The sequence below is a fragment of the Aptenodytes patagonicus genome, chromosome 6, assembly GCF_965638725.1.
Source record: "Aptenodytes patagonicus chromosome 6, bAptPat1.pri.cur, whole genome shotgun sequence".
Taxonomy (NCBI): Eukaryota; Metazoa; Chordata; class Aves; order Sphenisciformes; family Spheniscidae; genus Aptenodytes; species Aptenodytes patagonicus.
The window spans coordinates 65,146,899-65,168,341 of record NC_134954.1 but is presented as its reverse complement, the minus strand read 5'-3'; the positions used below and the strand labels follow the sequence as shown (position 1 = coordinate 65,168,341).

The 21,443-nt window shown below is 50.5% G+C and overlaps 1 protein-coding gene across 1 annotated transcript in view; it reads right to left on the bottom strand.

Moving 5' to 3' along the window:
- Positions 1-883: 883 nt before the first annotated feature.
- Positions 884-21,443, bottom strand: part of LOC143162498 (TGF-beta receptor type-2-like) — a 33,749-nt gene continuing 13,189 nt past the window's right edge. Inside the window, exons 2-7 of the mRNA XM_076343015.1 lie at positions 14,949-15,099; positions 10,714-10,916; positions 6,811-7,619; positions 6,553-6,694; positions 5,183-5,310; positions 884-1,255 (exon numbers count right to left, since the gene is read on the bottom strand). Of these exons, the coding sequence (XP_076199130.1) occupies positions 1,043-1,255; positions 5,183-5,310; positions 6,553-6,694; positions 6,811-7,619; positions 10,714-10,916; positions 14,949-15,099 (1,646 nt within the window). The 3' untranslated portion in view covers positions 884-1,042. The remainder of the gene's footprint in view (positions 1,256-5,182; positions 5,311-6,552; positions 6,695-6,810; positions 7,620-10,713; positions 10,917-14,948; positions 15,100-21,443) is intronic.

Genomic DNA, 21,443 nt, shown 5'->3' with positions numbered 1-21,443 from the left:
TACCTTTTGCTCCCAAGGGTGGAGGGATTAAGATTTGCACAGTGCCAGGGTTCAGAGTGAGGTATGACTTACCTTTCCTTAATTGCCTTTCCACTACAGAGGCAGCCTGGCTTGGCCTGGTGGTTATAGGAGTAAAGGTCCCGGTTCTGTCTGATCATGTTTCTTCAGGTTGAGTAACACAGCAGAGGGGTGTGAAAGAGTTGCAAGAAGAATGAGCCAATATGTTTGTGTTGACGGTATTACTGTGGCACAGATCTGTTGGCTAGAGGTGGCTGAAGACTGGACTGATACGGGGAAAGAGTTGTCTAGATACCCTGTATGGAGGCTTCTTAGAGTGAAACAGCAGTGTCTGTATTGGTGACTTTTTTTTTTCTATTGAAGAAACTTCACGCACCTACCTGAACTATCAAGTACACCCAGGAATTCCCCAGTGAAAAAAGGTGTGTTGGAGTTGCAGCCAATCAGGCTTTTGCAAACTGGATTATCGGGTATCTTTACACTCTAAGGACTGTCTATCAATGACAGTAATTATCATTATCAATGAGTAATTTTCTTGGGTGCCAGCATTTCTTCCGCTGAGGGTGTGTTACATCTCAGGATTTTTTTTCTGCTGCTACAACAGATTTTTGTGTGGAGGCCATTAAAAAAGGAAAATTGAAAATTGTCTTGATCTCTGCAGAATAAGCAGTTAGAAGAGAAACTCGTGATGGCAATATGGAAGGACTTCAAAAGATAGACATGGAATTCAGGTGCTTATTAATAAAAGATTAAACATTATTATTTTAAAAAATAATAAAAGGAATGCTTTGCATCATTATACATTTAAAGTAAGTACAAAGTCAGTTCATATATAATGTTGCACTTTAACCAAAGTATTGATTCCGCAGTTCACTGTATCTGTGGGAGGAAACAGATCTTATAAATAAGTTATGTACTAGATCTTAGTTCCATTTTGAAAAACGAAGTGAGGTTTTTTCCCCATGAGCTAAATGCTTCTCACTTATCCTCTCGTTTCTCGCGATGAGGCTCTTTGCCTGCTGTGTCACTGCATATTTCTGTTCCCATCACTGTCCTGGTGCTCCCCGCCTGGAGAAGCTGTTTTGCTGGCCTCGTTGTCTGTGTTGTTATTGAGGATGTCATCACAATCCATCTGTGCCATCAGGTTGAAGCGCTCGGCCACGCAGTGGGCGGTGAGGCGAGCCTCGGGGTCGTGGTCCCAGCACTCCGTGATGGTGTCGCACAGAAAACGCATTCCCTGCAGTCAGAAGGGCTGAAATTAAGATCCAAAGGCAGCAGGAAGAGGAGCTAGAAGCTGATCTAAAGCAATCAGTGTTTTACCATACTTTTAACCGCTTCCTGCAGAAGCACTTTTTTTTGGCCAAGCTTAAGCACAGGAGAAAACAGCCTCGGTAAGTTGTGGCAAATGCCAGTGCTTGCACCATTACTGGCACTGCTTGTGTTAGAGCAGCAGCCTCAGCTCACCTGGGATCTGGTCCCATTTTCCACGCTCCCTGGAAATCCTCCCTGGAAATTGGTTTGCATTGACTGTGGGACTTAAATTCCCAAGGGAATTAGGCCCTCCATCTCCTGTCTCAGCCTCGCCTGTTCAGATCAGAGCATCCTAAAATCGGGAGGGACAGGAGAGGTGCAGATGGTGACCTGCAGGCTGGCTGCATGGCTGGCAGCTGAGCCCAGGTCTCTGGGTTTCAAGCCTGTGCCCTGGCTGTTACACCTGGATGGAGGGGAGGGGTTGTGGGGGGTTCAAAGCCAAGTTTGGAATTAAACTTCTTAAATGTGACTTCTTGTTCTAGCAGCTTTCTGAAAGGGTGCACCGTGCCAAATAGTTATTGCAGTGTGCAGCTGAACTCTGTTTTCTCACCACAAAATAGTGTCTTGGTTTAGGTGGGATTGGGTACTTCTCAGCGTGCTCCAGAACACATTCAGTTCCTCTCAGTTCAATGGTTATGTCTCCCAGTAATAAATTTTTTTTCCAATTTTGTAGTGCTCTGAAAAAAGTCCCAATGTTTTGGGCTTAGAAACAAAATGGCAGTATTCAGCTGGTATTTTTCCCACTCTTAAGCTAATAACACAGCTAGCACCAGAAGCTATGTTGAACCCTCCTTTGCCTATATAATTCTTATCATGTGCTATTGCTTTTTGCATCATTGTCAACCAAGGTTGCAACACAGTGGAAAGATCATTATTCTAAATATAGCTTCATGTTTTTCAGTGGTTTTTGTGTATTTCTTAATTTGCAGTTAGGAGAACCCAAAAGTCTCATATGGACCAACACAAGAGGAAAATGCAAGTCCTACAGAGATGTACCATCAGTGTCATCTGTCCTTCTGCACCCTTCTCTGAACTCGCTGCTCTCTGCTAAGGTTCATCGTACTAAATCTTCCATAATGGACACAGATTAGAGAGAACAGGGTTGTACAGCAAAACTGACAGATGGTGCGTTTCAGTACCTCTTACGTCACTCATTTATTAGCTTAGTTGAAAGGATTTGAGGATAATTGATTAACATGCAAAAATGAGCTAGCTTAGCTGAAGCTTTTAAAATAAGCCTTTTCTCAAACAGAACATGGCACTGTCATACGGTTTAGTCATTAGATTTTCTGTGCTTATTTTGCCCTGAAATCGCAATATCTATTTACAGTTTGCCTTGTAAGTAGCGATGATGCTCTTCTGAATGGTACAACTGGAACATCTGGTTACGCTCACAGAATGGACTTAGTTTGGGTTTTACATTTGATACCCGATTTCCAAAGGATGCTGAGTTTTACAAGCGTATTTTTAGTGGCAATACTGACTTAAGCTCCCACTGCTCTTTTCTGTCCTGCACCAGCCCTTCAGTTGTGCCAGTACAACAGTCTGTTCAGCTGCTTCATGAACCAGATCCAGGATTTTATCTGGTCTAAATAATCACTATGTTTTTTTTTTTAAATGTGGTGGGGTGTGAATCGAGGTAGAAGCATGGGCTTAAGGTGTTTGTAAGTTAACTGGGAAACTTTGGGGATAAATTTCTTCAATGGGCTTTATTGTGCAGCCTTGCAAACAGTTGCCCTGGAGCTGCTGATGGGCAGCACGCTGGGTGAGTCAGCTCTGTCAGGGAAATTAATGCTTATGTCTGCTGAAAACCTTAAACCATGGTCAACGATGTAGGTCCTCACTTGACTGAGAGTGATCCTGGTGGTCGAAACGTGGAAGTAGCATTTGGAGCTCTGCATCAAACTTATTTTCATTGGTGGGAACATCTATGGGTGCTTCCCGGTCAGGTGAGCAATTTGTCACCCTTTCTTGTTGTCACCCAACGCTTTCTCCCGCAGGAAGCCGTTGACCCCAGGAGTGGCACAAACCGGTGGCTTTCTGCTGCTTCCCAGCAGATGGTGCTGCCCTATGCTGCATCCTGGGGAGGCCGGCTGGAAAACGCCTGGAAAAGCGTGTAAAGCCAGGCTTGTAAGGAGATGTTTATTAGATCAGCTAAGATTAGTCGGAGGCAAACTTTTAGGAACACAACGTGGCTTTTCTGTTCCTCTTCCCCAGTGAATATCAGGTGGTCTAATAAAAGTTACTACCTATAAGCCTTGCTCTGTTTACGTGCTAGACCAACCCAACTACAGCAACGTTATTTCTCGGAGGTGATTGCAGTCGGCCCTTCTTCAGCTCAGCAAACAGTGCAGTTATGGTCGGGCTCTATCAGAGTGTGATTTTTGACAGCCCAAGCGTGACTGTATTTTTCCTGTGGTTTCAAAGTTTATCAGGGACCCTGGGAGGTGAATGTCTGTGATGAATACTCAAAGGCTTCAAATATGTAGCAGTGCCGACTGAAGTTCCACTATTTGCCTTCATCAAGGAAAAAGGCTGGGTGAACTTCAGAAATGGTCTCGACGACTGATAAACTCACTGATGGTCCAGCAGAAACCACAGATTCATTTGATGCTGTTTGCAGCTTTGGTCAGTCAGGCTGGTTGTGAGTCTTTGGACAAACATGGTTTTGAGAGGAGATATTGTAGGGAACACATGGCCTTCTAAGATCATGAAATTATATCTTTCCTCTTGAAAAGCCTGGCTTTATATGCCATCCAGGCAGAGTGGAAGCAGTAGCAGTGTGTTTTATGGGCGGATACTGCACAATTATGCACTGAACACTGCAAGGCTCTGTGAGCCAGCAGGCTCAATGTTTCAGTTTGTCAGATGAACTGAATTGTTGATCAGCGATGGTGTTTTTCCACAAGACACATGAAATTTAAGAAGTACTGAAGTCAGGCAAGATTTGAAAATCTCGGTCAGCGTGCCTGTTACCCCTTGTGTCCTCAGTGCATGGAAGAAAGTACTGGACCTGGGGGAGAGAGGACCATGTCAGGGCCAGGAGGTAGCTATGTTTCTGGAACTGGTTGGTCTGGGTGTGCTTGGGGATGGTTTCAACAGAGCACATCTCATCATTGCTGAAGTATTTCTATTCTAGAGCGTTGGGTTATGCTTTCTGTGCTGAAACGCTGTGCTTTCAGACCCTCTGAGCTGAAGGCTGGTGAAAGACTTGCTTGAGCCTACCAGGTTCCCTGCTCTCAGTTTCACGCATGTTTCCCAATTGTTTCACTCACGGGAGATGCTTCCCGTTTTGGCTTTCCTTGCAGAAGTCCTTCTTCTCACATGCCAAGTCCTGACCTCTCATGTTAGAGGTTATTTTGAGCTTGAAACCTCCACAACCATGCGGGCAGGAGGCTGGATGCACCTCTCTCCCCCCTGTCCCTGCTGTGAGATGGCTGTGTGTGAGGGACTGTGTGTTTCTGAGCTGGAGGCTTCTGGATATGGTGGTTATGGGAGAAATGGGGGAGACTCAAATAACTTACTGTTTCATGAGAATAGCTTGCACTAAAATGCTCCATTTTGCTGTTATCTGCAAGATAGCCGAATGCCATCAGCTGGCATTCGTAATGCTTCCTGATCATGGCTATTGATCAATAAATTCTGCCGTACCCCTGGCTGGTGGCTTTTATACCCCAGGGAAATGGGTCTAGTGAGGCTTATGTGGGCTCAGCCAGCCAAGAAGGAGCTGGACGTAGGGCCCAAGAGTTCTGTCCACTTTTGCTTTGATTACAGCTTTAATAATTTTTCAGGTAGGTTAGGGAGGTGGGACAATGTGGGATGCTCTTTTCCGAGTCAGCTACTCCCAGCTTACCTGATGTACTAGCCAGCTGCTTGGGATCTCGGGGCGTCCTCTGCCATGCAGCACGATGTCCCTCATGGTATCCACGCAGGGCTGCTCCTGGACTTTTGACCCAAAAGGCAGCTCATAATTCTTTACCTCTACAAGGAAGAAACAGCAGCATTACAGGATGTTTTTCATGCATTCACTGCTTTGCTTTGGTATGGTCCACTGGATGAGAACAAATCTGTTTTTATCAGTCTGCAAAAATAAACGGATCTGGAAACAATTTAGAATTTGAACACAGAAATGTAGTGCTGGGTTTTCATGTAGAGGTTGTTTTCAGAGACAGGACCAAGGAACCATCTGACCACCTTCCTGAACCCAAGAGATGCACTACAAAGGACTTGGTCTGTCTTTGGGTGAGACACATTTTGAGCAGGTAAAATGTGTTGCGCTGCTGAAAGATGGGAGAGGTGACTGCGGTACAGCATCCAGATTCCTGCTGTGGGCAGGGATCGGGTTAGAGGAGGAATGGCCCTTCCAGAAGAGCAATCCCATGTCGTGGGAGGCCAAGGAGAAACTCTGTTGCAGAGGTGAGAGGCCACCCTGGTTTCTGCCAGCTCCTGCCCAGACGCAAATGCAGGTGAAATAGGAGTGGGGAAGGATGGCCTGGGACACTGGCTCAGGAGCAAAGGATACATGGGGCATCCAAGCCAGGCAAGGCTCTCCTGCTGCCGAGTGTGGCAGTTGGGGCAGTTTTCTTCCTGAGGGTTGGAGCTTCTTGCAGCTCCATGGGCTTGGATTGCAAGTAGGTGGGACAGGGAAGGAACCGGAGAGAGCTAAAAAGGGAAGAGAGGCGAGCGGGAAGAAGGGCAGGCAGGGGCTAACAGCAGGGCAGCTGATTAAATGTTTTGCTACACACAATTTTGGATACCAGGATGTGGCTCTGGGAAGTCAGGGGGGACGTGGCTCTGTCGGAGGCTGGAGTTTGCGAGTCCCTGTTGCAACATAAACTCTCTGGTGTTGTCTGGAAAAAAAAGTGCTTGTGGCCGGGGAGGGGGAGGCAGCTTCGGCTCTTCCTGCTTGGTTTGCTTTGCATCGCCAACACTGACTCGGATGTGACTTGGCGGCTGGCCGGCTTTGAGTGGGGGCTGGACCAGATGACCCCCTGGGGTCCTGTCCTGCTCCTCAGCCACTGAGCCGGCCCCCTTGAGCCGCAGCACACAGGGCAGGCAGCCATGGGGGAGGATCTGCCGCCAGCTCTTAGCAGCCCTGCAGAGACCCGAGCCACCCCAAATCGGGTCCCGCGCCATCGGCAGGGATGTGAGTGTGAGCCGTGTTCCCGTATGGGGAGGAAGGGAGCCAAAAGGCCTGTGGCAACCCCGGTGTGATGCTCCTACCTCCTACCACTTCACATCTGGAGGCCATTTCCCACAAAACGAGGGCCATGGAGTAGACGTCCATCTGCTTGAAAGACTCCAGGTCTTCCAGGTTCACCCTGGACTCTAGGACCTCTGGGGCCATGTACCTGGCGGTGCCCACCTGCCCGCAAAGAGGAGAGAGGCGTTAGCAGGGGTGGGCGAGGACTTCAGCCGTGGGGCGACCAGGGGTGGCTTGCAAAGGGTCCCCTCTGGGGAGAGCCGGCATGTCATACTTGCCTGCCCACTGTTGGCAAAGTCGTCCACCGTCAGGGAAGGGTCGAGCCGTATGGCGATGCCGAAGTCGCAGAGCACACACTCCTGCTCGTTCTTCACTAGGACATTGGTGCTTTTGATGTCCCGGTGGGCGATGGGGATTTTTGGCCTGCCGCAGGCGGTGTAGTCGCTGTGGAGGTGGGCCACCCCGCTCACCAGGGAGCCCGCCATCTTCTGCAGGTCCATCCAGCTCAGGATGTGGCGGGAGAGGTAGTCCTTGAGGTTGCCCCGGCTGTGGTAGGCGGTGATGAGCCAGTACTCCCGGCGGGGCCCTGCTCCCCGGTCCTCGGCAGTGAGGAACCGCAGGACGCTGTCATGCTTGAGGCTGGCGTCGGTGAAGATCTGGCTCTCGTTCTTCCAGGAGGAGTACTCCTCGCAGGGGAAGATCTTCACGGCCACAGTCTCATACTGCCCTGAGCGGCTGTGGCTCAGCTTGGCCCTCCACACCTCCGCGAACTGCCCTTTACCCACCATCTCATCCAGCTCGATGGGGAGCAGCTCGACGGGGCGGCTGCTGGTGCAGATGGGGCTGGCGCTGGCCGGGCTCTCGTCCATCAGCACGGACAACTTCTCCTCCCGCTCGGCGGACCTCCCTGGCTCCGGCAGCGCCAGGGGCTGCCCCGTCTTCCCCCCCCACGCCTTGGCTCTCTTGCGCCGCTTCTGCGTGCGGCAGAGGTAAAATATCACCGTGATCATCACCGCCACCAGCAGCGGGGGCAGGAGGCTGATGGCGGCCACTGGGATGACCTCTTTGCTCTGCAGCATGGAGTAGCCTGCAGGGAGGAAAGCAAAGGCGAGGGCGCTGCTGCTGTGGGTCTGCAACAGCTCCTTTTCATCACGCGGAGGAGGAAAATATGCGAAGCCATTAATGAAGCGCAGCCCTTTGCGGGGCCGCAATGCATGCTGCGCACAAACCCTATCCTAGCAAAGAACCCAGATGTAGGCAGTTATTAGGGGAGCTGCTCAGTTTAGGTCTCAAATTTAGCTCCATTTATCAAGTGAGGGTTCAGGACGCCGGCCTGCGTGAATTGAACTGGGCGGTGGGGCCTGTGAGACCCTGCCGCTGTTACCAAAATGGCTCGGCTGCCCTTCGGCGGCTCCCAAGTGCTCCACGGCGAGGGGAGCTGGGGTGGAAATAACGGTGATAAAGCTGAGGCAAGGCTCGAACAGAGCAAATCTCTGAGGGGGTTTGGGGCTGGGGCTTTGCTGGACTCCTGCGGTGCACGGAGAGCCAGGAGGGATGCTGGGGGCGGGGATGGGATGCAGGGCCACTGAGCCCAGGGAGGCATGGGGCTGCTTTGCACAATTATTAGCGTAAAGGAACATCATTTCAGTGCTGTCTGCCAGTGTTGCCATCTCCTTCCTCACCGTGTTACAACACCGAGCCCTGTCAACAGAGCAGGCATGGCTGCTTTTGTTTTATTTCTTTTAAACCCCCGTCAGCCTTCAAATCATCGGGGGGGGGGGGGGGCAGCACACAAAAAGCCCTAACCCTCGCACAACATATAATTGTCTGATGCTTTGATGTTCGCGATTCCTGGAATAAACATGCTGACTTCAGTAGAGATATTCAAGTAAAATCTTACTCAGAGGTTTTTCTGCCAAGTATAATAACCCAGGGGAAGAGGGATAAGAATCATTCCATAAGCAAAACTCTTGCTGCTTGACCTCAGTGTGTGCAGATCATAATTCAGGTTCTGGAAAAACAGAGCGTTTAGCTATTTTCCTTGGCAAATTTCAAAAAAATGTGCTGCAGCTAATTTCTGCAAGGCTGTGAAAGCGTTTCTAAAATAGGCATCAGGTTCAAACCGCAAGATCAACCTATACTGATATAAATCAATAACTAGCTCAGGAATATGTTTATTTTGGAAAGTGTTAGGCCTGGATATCACCTACTGCTTTAATGGATTTACCCGATGCTTAAGATCCCATCTTTGAAACTCTGAAGAAAGAGAAGATATTTTTAAGGGAGTTGCGTGCACGAGTCCTGAAAAGGGGAAGTTAACACAACTTCAGCAAATTCTTTTGTGAGGATGCCCCTTCCTGATGCCCTTTGATACAGAGGGGTCGCAGCACGGCTTAGACCCCTTCCACGGAGAGCAAAGGTAGCTGCTCTGGTGATAACCATGGGTCTGTAAACCCATGCCTTGTCGAGCATTGCTGCGTGGGTCTTTCCATCCCTGCTGATGGGAGATGGATCTCTAGGGCCAGGCTCAGCTGGCGCAGGGGTGGAGAGGGCTCTGCATGCTCAACCCTACCCAGCGTCTTCCCAAGGTGTCCACTGGGCTCCTGCTTGCATGGCTTTAGGAAACGATGCCTCCACGTGTTCATTAGGGTGGTCTCTGAGCTCTGATGGGGTCCCCTGCAGCCCCGGTGCTAGGGCAGTGCCACCCAGCAGCCCAGACCTGAAAGCAGGGCTTAAGAAATCAAGAAATGGGAAAAAATCTGCCTGCTTCAGCTGTCGGAGAGGTGCTCATCTGTATTAGACATTTCTCTGCTCAGCAGTTGTCTATACCATTGAAGATGACCATAAGTTAATATTGAAAATGCAAATGATCCCTTAAAGCAGAAGAAAAGGATGTAAACAATGGGGTCTCTGAGTCTGGGGCTTGCCAAGCTGGTCCCACAAACCAAATCAGAGAGGAGATAATTGTTTAAGGCCCACACTGCTCTCGCTCCGAGTTTCAGCACTCTACGTGCCGGCTGGCAGGAGGCGGCTGTTTGTGGAAGTCTTCAGTGGGGGTGGCATTTCCAATGAGCCAGTTGTCATTTTTGTGTGAAATTACATATCCCAGCATTGGCTTTGGGATTTGACTATCTCTCCCTAGAAGTGTGTGTACCTGTTATGTTTGGCTCAGGAAGCAGCAAAGAACTGCCAAATTTAGCATCATTTGCCTTCGTTAAAAGTGGCTTGTTTGTTCTGAGAATTTGCATTTTATGTGATTTTTTTTCCTTTTTTCCTTGCGTTGCGGGAGAAGCTATGCTGCTGAGTTGCAGGTTATGCTTAGGCTCATTTTCAGCATTTCATTGCTCTGTAATTATGGACAACCGGAGGGGTTTCACTTTGCTTTTGTTACGGGTCAGATTCTTGATGGGCACTTGGATAAACCTGGTCCATTTGGAGTTAGGGAGGTTTCGACAAGCCCCCAAAGGCTCGGGATCTAGCTGGAAGCGTTTCCAAAGTATACGACCCTCCCGAGGTACAAAACCAAGCTGTCTCTTAGTTTTCCCTCCTGTGGATTTACAGCTCCTGTTGGATCTCCAGCCATCTGCACAAGCATCTACAGGCGTGCCAAGCCGCACTCACGTACGTGTACAGCACCGGGGCGGCTCTGGCTGTCCCTGCCCGGGGGAAACACCGCTGCAGAAACCCCCAGGAGAGTGGCGGGGGAGGCACCGCCGCGTGCCGAGCCCCGTGCCCCGGCACCACCACCTTTTTGGGTCGCAGCCGTGGCGGACGCCAGCGGTTCCCGTGGGTGTGCCGGGGCAGGATTTGCTCTGGCGCGATTTATTTAAAGCTTTCAGAGCATTGACTCACGCCGGGTTACATCAGCTTCTGGGTTCCCCGGTTGATTCGCCCTGCGCTGAAGGGCACAGCCTACCAAGAGATACGGTGGATTTTCCATCGCCTGATGTTTCCAGACCAAGGCTGCAGGCATTTATGGGAGGGATGGTTTAGCCACAGACAAAATACTGGGCTCAGTAACGGGGTACAAATTTTACCTAGCTTTTATATAGGGAGGTCAAAGATGATGCTGAAAGAGCTCCTTCTGGCATCGCATCTCCCACTCTATTGGAAATACAAGTTATTTGTCATTAGTGTTGGGTGCTTCTCCCCCTGTAAATAACATTAACAAAAGTACTCACCATTGGTGTGGTTTTCAAAGATAAGTTTATCGTTGCACTCCTGCTCATCCACGCAGCCGCAGATGTAGGTGATCCCATCCTCGCTGGGCTGATGGGTCATGATGCAGCGCGAGGTGTTGTAGTTGGGGACCATGAGGTTTTCGATGGGGCGGTGGGGGTTGTGGCAGAGCGTGCTGATCCTGATGCTTTCATTGTCCTGTCTCCTGCATGTGCCAAATGAACCGACAAAGCTTTAGTCTAACGGCTCAGCCTTGGTGTCACCTGGGTGTCATCTTAAACTTGGTTTTAAGATCATTTGTTTTAAGCTGTGTAGGGAATGACTTGTTTGCAGCGGCTCTGGTATAATTCTAATTATATGTGCTTTGGAGGGGCTTTGTTAAAGCCCTTTATCTCTTCCAAATGGTGAAGAGAGAAATGTTTAGCACATGCCAACAGTAGGATGTGAGCCAGAGACTCTGCTTGTTTCCAGTAGATAATTCACCAGTTCATAATCACGCCTTGGATCAGTTAGTGCCAACCCTAAGGCTGAATGCCCTGCGTGGGATCTGGGGCAAAATCCCTCCTTTACCAATACCAGCTGCTAGGCCAGCAGGTTTTGGGGCTGTATGGTCGTAAGGAAACCCTCCAAAATGAGAGTCCCACCTCGTATGTCACCTCTGCTGCAATACAAGTCATAACATCTCTGCCTCAGGAGGGGCTGCAGTCTCTGCTGCCCAAATCTCACCCGTGCAGGAGAGAGGTGGGGGGTGTGGGGGCCGAAAAGCCTGCTCGCCAGCGACTGCTTGGCTCGCGCTTCCCTCCTGCTCCTCTCAACCCATGTGTGCAGGTGCAGCCCGTAAGCGCCATCTCATCCCCAGGGCTCTCTCTGGGCTAATTGCTGGTCGTTGCGCCCTGTCCTTGCAGAACCATTTGCTCCTGCCTCCGGCGACCTGCGGGAGCAGAGCCCTTCAGTCGCTGGTTGGGGCTATTTCTAGAAACAGCTTGACCTTTGGAGCTGCCAAATTATAACGTGAAGGCAATATGACTCCCGGACCATGGGGCTGTGTCTGCGTTTATACCACGGCTTCAGACACCGAGCAACTACGAATGAAACCTGCTATGTTACCCGGTGATGTCCCGGTCCTCACGGGCTCTGGGGCAGAGGAGTGCTGGGGCTCAGCACAGCCAGAGATGCGATGGCAAATAAGCCCTAGCTCTTCCTTATTTCCATTTAGATAATTAAGAGGGAGGTAAAGGCATAATTTCTTAGCGTTTCTAGAGAATTTGTTCTTTGTTTCAAAAAGAAAGGACAGACCGGCTTTTTTTTTTTTTTCTTTTTTTTAATCGCTGCGTATTTCTTCAGCTCCATGTAACAACCCCCATGTCAGAGATGGTCATAACATCAGCCAGGGGAGACCGAGACATCCCTCCCACCAGCTGAGAGACAGGAGCTGGGGGGGTGAAGACTTCCCAAGAGATTTTTCCGTTTTTGGAGTGAAGATGCAAAATATCCCAGTGCCCGTGTTGCGTTTAACTGTGCACAAGCGTTCAGCAAGTGCAGTGAGAACAGATGAAATATTTCAAGGCCTATTACCAAAAGGCCTCATTCATGAAACTCCAGTTACTTACTGAAATGTGGCTCATAGCACCAGGTCTAGCTCCATAACGCTGATGTCCTTAGCGCTTTCTTAACCACCAATGCTCAGTAGCCAGGTTAGGTCCTTCTCATGTGCCGCATTTTTTGCTCAGCAGCACCTAGATCGGGCTCCCGTTAAAGCCATGGAAACGTGTCACATGTAGAGCAAACGGATGGGTTTGGCTCTCATTGTCATCTGACTCCTCAAGCACAGGGCACTCATTTTGCTGGAAAACTCCAGCTCTCCCAACGGATCCGAGCAGTGTTGGCTCAACACAAGGGAGCTTGGCAAGAGGGTCCAGCACAGCGATGTCCCAGCGCGTGGGAGCTCCCTTCTTTTGATGCGTGGTAGAGTCATCCTTGTTGGACCTATGTCTTCATCTCCACCTGCTGTTTACCAAGCTAGTTGAGGGAAAAGGTTTGGGGAGCAAACGGTGGAGATCCTCAGAAACTGGGGTGCCCAGGTGGATTTAAGAATGGCCAAGCATGAACTGGGTTATATCCCTTTGTGGGGCAGATGGTGCCAGCTGAAAGGAGCTGGAGCTCGGAGATGGGATTAGGAGGCAGCTGTTGGCGTTGTGATGGAGCCTCTTGCTTTCGGAGAGCTGGAGCAGAGCTAATGCAGGCTGCTGGCATGGCACGCGAGACATGCCAGGCAGCTCGGGGCCAGATGGCTCCTGCCCTGCCGGCACCACTGGGAAAATGCAACCTGGGATGTGGCCCTTCTCCTACGGGGAGGGTCAGCGCCTACCCTTGAACAGCCAGTGGGTAATTAAGAGCTAAGAGCAGGGCGCCAGGGTTCAACCCTTGTTTCCGGAGCCTTCCCCAGAGGAGGCAGGATAACCCAGCACCAGTCGAGTTTGCAGGGCAGCCCCGGGGTGAGGACAAGCGGCGGGGGGTGGTTGGCCCCCACGTGGGTTATGGGTGGCTGGCGAGCATTGCAGCCGCTCCTGGGGGGGTTGAAGGACATTACAGCCATTAACAACTTTTCCAGGAACAGCCTCTGCTTCCCGACCTAGCGGTGCAAAGTGGGAGGATGAAGGTATGGAGAGGTTTTGCGATGCCTTCGGGGTCCACTGGGAAGTCAGAAATAAAAGCAGGGGCAAGAACCAAAATTTGTCATCCTCTTCTTGGTACAGGGCACAGAAAGTCCCCTGGCCTCGGTGCTCCTTCTGTTTTCTTGGGGTTCCCAGGTAACTTGTCAGAGGAGCTTCCAGCTGAAGAGTCCCAGGAGGGTGCGATCCCTCCTCCGTGGGCTGCCCAGGCTGGGCACGCTGGAGGATGTGAGCACGTTGTTCATGAGCATGGGGCCAAAGCTGCTGCTGTGACTGTGATACCCACACAGGACAAGTTCAGATGATCCAAATATGCCTTTGCAAGTGAGCAAAGGGTAGCGAGGCTGGCTTAGAGGTGAGCCCTGCCTGCAGGGATCTCAATCTCAGGATGGGTCTTAGGATGGGGTGGGAGATGCTGGGAGGAGGCTGCGGGGCTGGCAGGTTATTTGTGACCCCGCAGCTGCCTCACCTCATCTGATACGTGGCGTGAGGTGCAGCCCCATCCCATGCTGTGGGATTGCTTTCCTGGCATGGGGATTTATGCTGCAGGGGTCTTGCTTTTTCCTGTACATGTAGGCTGTCAATGGGAAAACCCAGCGAGATGCTGGATTGCCTACCCAGGATTTAAGGTGGCTTCTCCATGTGCGTGTAGGGGAATTTGGGGCAGGGGGTGGATTTTGTTTGTTTGTTTGTGTTTCTTGTTGGTTTTGTGTTTTGGGTTTTTTTAAGTCCATAATGCAACAATTATGTTGAGGCAAACTCCTACTGAAAGCGAGGCATACAGCATTCATGCTAATTAGCAGGTTGAGATAAAGCCTAGCGATAAGTGCTTGGCTGGCTTTCACTTTGGCAGCCAAATTAAAAGGGAAAGAGGAGAAAATCACTCTGGGCAGACCCAAAATGGATGTTTTTTTAGTTTTGCTCATGGGGACCAAGAAAGCTGGGGGAGGCACTCTTCCGGGCAAATGATGCGGCTTATGCTTGGCCTGAAGTGCAAGATTGCGTTTCTCTTCCAGGCATCTCCAGGAGAAGCAGAAAAGGGCTTTACCCAGGAGATGGGAAGGAGGTGGGTTAAACCCAGCGGGTTAAACCCCAGTTCGGTACCAGGTCAGACGTCCACGTGCCAGATGGAGACAGACCTCGGCTGCACCCCTGCACGTGAACCAGGGTTTCACCAGCCTGATGCAGGAGGACAGCATGGGTTTGGGAGTCAGGGCTGCGGGTGTTGCCCAGTAGGTTCAGCCTGTAAAGCTAAATTCAGGGGTTTAGGGGGTTTAGAGGTCCCACAGCAAACCTGCCACACTCTGTGTTGGGCACTTAAATGCTTAATTTATTTAGAAAATAAACTGGTACTAATTATAGGGCAGACCAAATAATTTTTTACTGCAAATTGTAATTTTGATTATAATGGAGTCAAAGGGAGAGGAAGAGAGAGTCCTGAATTATTTTAATGGGCAATGATTCAAGTGCAGGGATAGATACATGTGTGTGTGTTCCCATGAGCTGCCTCCCCGCGAACCCCTTCTTCCCCTGCGTCCCCCCTTGACGAGGGGATTGCTGCTTACCATATGGCCACGCAGATCTCGTAGGGGTCCTCGCAGTAGGAGTTGAGGTTGCAGTTGCTGTAGCACACCTTCTCCTCGCAGGCCGGCAGCGTGGAGTCGCACCACTTGCACAGGTTGGTCTTCAGGCTGCGGCGGGCGCCAGCGCTGCAGGCTGTGGGGCAGAGAGGCGGTGGAGGGTGAGCGTGGTCATGCTTGCCCGGAGCGGGGAAAAATAACCACCATTTTCAGCAATTCGCACAACCAGTGGAGAAGGAGCCTGAATTGTCCCTATTTCTACATGCATTTGTTTATAGCTTTCACTTTGCTCCATTGCTTGGTCAAATGTGCTCTAGATTATGCCAAAGCCTAGAGGAGATGGAGGGATGCCGGCGGCGCGGAGGCAGGTCCTGCCGGACAAGAGCTTTGCAGAGCCTGGGAAGCCGCAAAGAACCACATTTTCTCTCCACGTTTCCTGTACCGTTTATCATCAAGGGGAAGTTTACTTCTTCCTCTACAACCTAGGCTCAAAGCTGCGACTCCCCTCATCCTGAGTGCACGCAGTGTCCGAAAAGGGACATCTCCGGGTCTCTGTGTGCCTGAAAGACTTTATTTATTCCCCTCCCTGGGGGGAGAGAGGTGCTGGGGAGGGATGCATGGCCAGGCTGGGGCAGCTCCCTCCTCTCCTGCTGCCTCCTCATCCTCCCTCTGCCTGTTCAACGAGCTCAAGCTGGGGAATGCGTTTGCCACCTGCTCCCCGAGCATCTGTGTTTTTGGCAGTAACCGCTGGGCTGAGACTTCCTGAGCTCTGGTGCAACAGGGGCTGCTCCTGCCCCGGCTCTGCTGCCCGCTCTGCCCCGGCCCAGCATGAGATGCTCTCCTGCCCCTGGAGCGCCGGATCCGGCCGCAACGGCAGGAATAACTGCTGCCCGTGTGGAGCTGCTCTGCGTGTATCTCACAGGCATAAAATTATCTCTATTTTTATACAAAGGGTGAACGAACTATGCTCGGTTAAGGGATAAATCCCAGCTAAATTTAAACTTCCTGTTTTAAGGCTGCTAAATGTCTTTTTTTTATTTTATTTTAAAAAAAGACACTAAGTGGCTTATGTAGAAATAGATATTTATAAATTTTTACTTAAATAAATACACTTAAGAGTGTACAGGTAGGAACCTGAACTACAGCAGCAGCTAATTTTTTGAAGGTTTGGGTCATCCGTGCTTCTCCGGCTGCCGCTTCCCCGAGCCACCCGGCAGTGCTGGCTGCTCCCAGCCCCTGTGAAAAGGGCAGCCGTGGCTCACTGGGCTGCCACAGCCATCGCAGGGGTTTTCCATCACCAGCCGTTAGTTTGAACAAGAAACAGACTGCAAAATCCCCGACTACGGCTTGGAAAGCCTCAGCCCCTGCAAGCAAGGCCCTGCTGATACAGGACCATACTCATGGGCACCCTGGGTCTGTGGGCAACCTGCAGAACCTCCTGCATTTTGGTGGTCACATCCGTGACCTGCCCGTGGCCAACGGCCGAGCCTATGGTCCCTTTCCTTTTTAACGCGTATACTGTCCCAACAGCGAAAAGGGATTTTTAACCTCTCTGCTTCCCAAATCCGGGGCTCGCAGCTGGCTCCAACAGCATCTTGTGTGCCTGCGCTCCTTCCCTCGCTGGCCCAGACCCCCCTCCACGAGGTGGCTGTAAAAGAGCTGCTGGAAAGCTCCCACACAGAAATAAACCATTTACAAGCTCCCGTGGCCTCATACGTAAGGCCAACGCTAATGGCGGAGGGGAAACCTGGCTGCAGAAGAGAAGCCTGTTGCATCTGAAGGCTGGAAGTGGAAATTTTGGTTTAAATGACCCGTGTGAGGCTTAAAACGCAGCTCAGCAGGGATCGTGTCGTGCGAGGTGGCAGGGAAGCCAGGAGTGGAGCGGGTGAGCATGCTGCCCACAACCTCTCGCTCAGCATCCCCCCGTCCATGGGGCTGCTCTGGCCCTGCTGAGGCACCCGTGGATTTTGTGGGTGACCTCAACAGACCCAATGCCCTGCATCCATCCAAGGGTTAGCTACCAAAATTGTGACTTCAGCCGGGAATTTGAAGCACTTGCAGCCAGTGCGAGCCACCCTCACCTCCCCGCCTCGCTCTGCCGGGGCAGGACTCACAGGATCCTGGGCAAAACTCCTCTTGAGGACAAGAGTTTTGGGGGTGGATGAGAAAAAAGCATTTGTGTGGGGCTCTCGATCTACAGCGACAGCCACCGCACTCTAAAAACTCCATCGGTGTTATTACGTGGGAACAGAGTATTGAAGGTAAATTGGTTTCTCCCCCCAAAACCCAGCCCCACCACACCCAGGGCTGTGCTCTGGTGGTGTCGATCCCATATTTGTGCTTTCACCCCCTCAGCTCAACCCATCCATGCCCTGGCTCGTGCTGTGCTCGCAGCATGCTCGTGCAGGACCATGGGCTCAGCACCATCATCCCAGGGATATCTGGGGACCCTGCAGAGGAGAAGCAAACGGACAAATCCAGGTTGTGGATGTCGCTGATGCAGAAGAATGATGGGGTTTGTTATTTATTTATTTATACCCACTGGGTATGTTATTTACTTATTTATATCAAGGGTTTGCTTGAGGTCTCAGAGCAAAATGTCAGCCCCGGCAGTTTTGTACTGGCACGCATGGTGGGGATCTTGACTTGGCAGTCGTTTGCACTGTGGAGCGGAGAAGCCAGGGCAGATGAAAGAGTTAAATATGGAAACGAGATCCAGAAATATAGCGGTAACTGGACAAAATTCTTTGGAGACAAATTGTTCTAAACTAGCTCAGGCTGTGATTCTGTTATCTGCTCTGCAAGAAAGGTCAGAGCAGGAATATCTTTTTTTCCCCCCTCCTCCTTCTCCTAGGAAGCTAAAAAGAAGAGCACAAAGTCCACTGCTAGTTTCTTCAGGTCTTTGTGTCCTTGAACCATTAGTTCTTAGGTACAATTTAACTGCCACATCACTCATCTTGGCCCTGATTAGACCCAGATGAACACTTTCAATATTAATACTCAGATGATTTAATAAAGCTGCACGAGCAGTAAAAGTAACAATACACTTCCATAAAGGGGTTCCAGATGTTGCCAAGGCAAATGCTAAACATCAAAATACAAACTTCAAAAAAAAAAAAAAAAAAAGACAAAAAAAAGCTGGATAAGCAAAACTTGGAACAAACTATAAACTAATTAAATGTGGGTTGAGTTTTCCAAAAATAAATTGAAGCCATAAGGATGTGATGTGAGCCAATAAATAGTACAGTTAGTCGTTATAGTGGAATGACAGTTAGAAAGATGGTTTGAAGTCACCGATAGGTGGGCTCACAGTGAGCTTGGCTTCCTATCAATAGGAAGGCTTGTTCTCTTGTGCATGAGAACAGGATCAAGTCTTCTGGTATCTATAACTGGGACCCCAGAGAGGTTACTGAGAGAATACGAGCCGATTTTCAAGTAGAGGAATAAAGGAAAAAACTACGCCAGAAGTGCCTGAGTCTCCCCTGCAAGAGCAGCAGGGGTGATACCACCACCCAAGGACAGCAGGATATTTTTTCACGTGTGTTGGGGCAGCCGTCCAGCCTCTCGTTGCCCACAGGGCATCCATGCTTTCTGCTTGGCCACCTGCAAGGCTCATTGAAGCACCACCGCTGTAGTCAATAACCCATCCTCTTCCCCCATAAAAGAGTCATCTAAAACAGCTCTCCAAGAGAATTTCATACCAGTCCCATCACTGCAGCCACAGAAGCAGTCAGCTCCCAACAGATGAGCTTTTTGCTCGCTTGCCAGGTGTTCAGCTGCCAATGGTGACTGCAGCTGTAAGAACCCAGTGGGATAAATAGGGCTCTAATTAGCTCACCTCTACCAGTGCAGCCCCAGATAGCAGGTAGGTCATCCACCACCTAACTTTGGCTCCAGCTTTCTGCATGCTGCAGTCGCCAAGGAGGGTGAATCACTAAGGAGCGAGCCTGGGGTGCACAGAGGTGGAGGCACGGTGCATTCGTTACAGGGAAGGAGAAGGCGCTTCGTAGCCAAAGCAATGGCATGTACATGCAATGCATTTTCGCTGTGGGGCAGAATGAGCAGTTTTAGTTCTCAAATATTCTCTCTGGCGTGCTGTCTTGTGACAACTAAACATCAGATGGGCTTAAGGAAAAGCGCTTGGTGTGAGATGCTAAAGCACTTGCGCCCCTCCAGCTCTCCCCCTCCCAAGGTGGAAGGGGACCTTCCACAATTAAAGGGCAATTTGCCCTTAAATTGCTTTTATTTTTTCAAGGACAAAGAAAAATTGATCATTTTTAGGTCATAAATGCTTTACAGTGAGGTCTACCCCCTCTTTTCTGTGTATCTTTAAGCATCCCAGGGTGGAGCTGATGCTAACTCAGCAATTGCAGAGGTCTTCCCAGCTTGACATTACTGCAGCAGCTCTGGGAGCTCTCTGCATCATCTTTTCCACGCAGGTCAGTCAACCTGTAATCCCCAGGCTTTGCACTCAGACAGACTAAGGCCTGGGAGATTAGCTGCCGTGCTGTGTGGCTTTCTTTAACCAGCAGCACGCTTAAACGCAGGATTGGGCAGCACCTGTATCTCAACCCTGCAGCCACGTTGCTCCTGGAAACCCCTGAGTAAGTGCCTTGATGGAAACCCAACCTGTGCTGAGACCTGCTTTCCCATCTGGGTGAGCTCGGGCTCAGCAGCGAGTCCTTCATCCGCCGCCGAGTTCAGGATTAGGCTTTGCCTTGGGCTTTCATCCATGGCTAGCGACATGACTACGCAATAACAGAGCCTCTCATAAAATTATTATGAGAACAAACAAATTCCTTCCCTATTATATACCGTACTTGTTTTTAAGATTAAAACAACAGCAGGGCTGATGGGCTCTGCTCTCTCACTGACCCATGTGAGAACACCAGGACCTTGGTGTTCTCCATTGGCAGGTTACTCCTGAGTTCCCCCCTCCACAAAGCAACCATCAGTGCCATGGATGGGCTATGACAGGGTAATTCCTATGTCCCTGATTTCCAGGAGATCCTATGCAGGGTCAGAAGTCCCCATTGCAATTGTTCAGCGTGACCTAACAGAGGTCCCAGATTTCCCGCAGTCAGCTCCGGCTTGAGCTAGATCCGATCTGTTGGAAAGCTCCCAGTCTCACTGCAGCATCCAGCAGTGCTGCAGGATCTCCCCAGAACTAGACCTCAAGCTGTTGTACTTTTATTTTGGATGGAGTTTGGCTTCCTCCAGCTCAGTTCTGTTCTCCAGTGATGGGATCTGGTGCTATTTTCCGCTGCTGAACCGAAGAGCTTTTTAGTATTGGGCCGCTGTTCTCCATCCATGTGTTTTACAAACACTGTATCTTCATCTTCATGGGAGAGGTAGGGCAGACCAAATGGAGCTGAAAAAACTTACTATCCCATTTTTTGCCCCTGTGAGGCACAAGCCCCCGGCTCCCACAGGAAGCCCAGCAGCGCTTACGCTGCATTCGGTTCAGAGGACCAGGCTCTGCCCTCAGGTATGTGGTCCCACATCGTCCTGCATAATAAATACTGTACTTGGCAGAGTACAGTATGGAGCAAGGAGTGAGCCAGTAAAGTTTCCTGGTGAATAAAAAGGGACTGATTTTGATTGCGTTAGACATCAGTGTTTCCCGGTGCCAGAAAGACATGCAGTATACGTTTCTGGTTTGCTTGGACCTTCTTCAAACAGGCTGGTAACTGACTTATTCCACCACTTATTTTTCCTTTGTGAAAATATCCCTTTAAATTAAGTGTTTAGCAAATACTGCTTAGTCCCATTACAAAGTAAATTGGGTATGGATCGTACCAGCAGACTTCTCCAATCTCTTTCAGATGCTTAAATTACATCATGATCTAACTTCACCCCAGGGAGAGACGAGCTCTGCAGAATATTGTCCGTCCTTCTGCTTTGGTAATCTCCGGTATTTCTTGGGTACCTTTTGCAAGTTGTCTACGCATCGGTGCAATGACTCAGCTTTTGGGGCCTTGGGACGTTTCATACAGAGGTATCGCAGGGTCGTGCCCCAACAAAGCTGGCACCATCCGGGTAAGCTGGATGCCCGGTGCTCGGTGAGGAGGATTTGGCCGGAGGGGTTTCTCTTTGATTTCGGTCAGTTGATGTCTGTGCCTGTGGGTGAGGACAGGGAGAGCGCGTCCGACCCCACGCTCCTCCATCTGCCCTCGGAGCCGCTTGTCTCCTCCATCCACCACGACATCCCATCTTGTTCATGCCCGAGGCACTGAAATTAGGTAACACCAAGGACCCTTCTCCTCCACCCGCAGCAAGATGCTTCCCCTCCAGGAGATCTCAAGTTTCCTGCCCCAGATTTCACTTTCTGTCCCCCAAAGCTGCTCCTGCTGGGACAACCCACGCTCCATCCCTCTGGGCCCTCGTTTGTCCTGGAGGTCTGGGTGCTGGTCCAGGGTCCGGCCGGTGCCCACCGCCAGCGCGGGCTGGCAGGGAGCAGGTGTGCTGCTGCAGGATGGC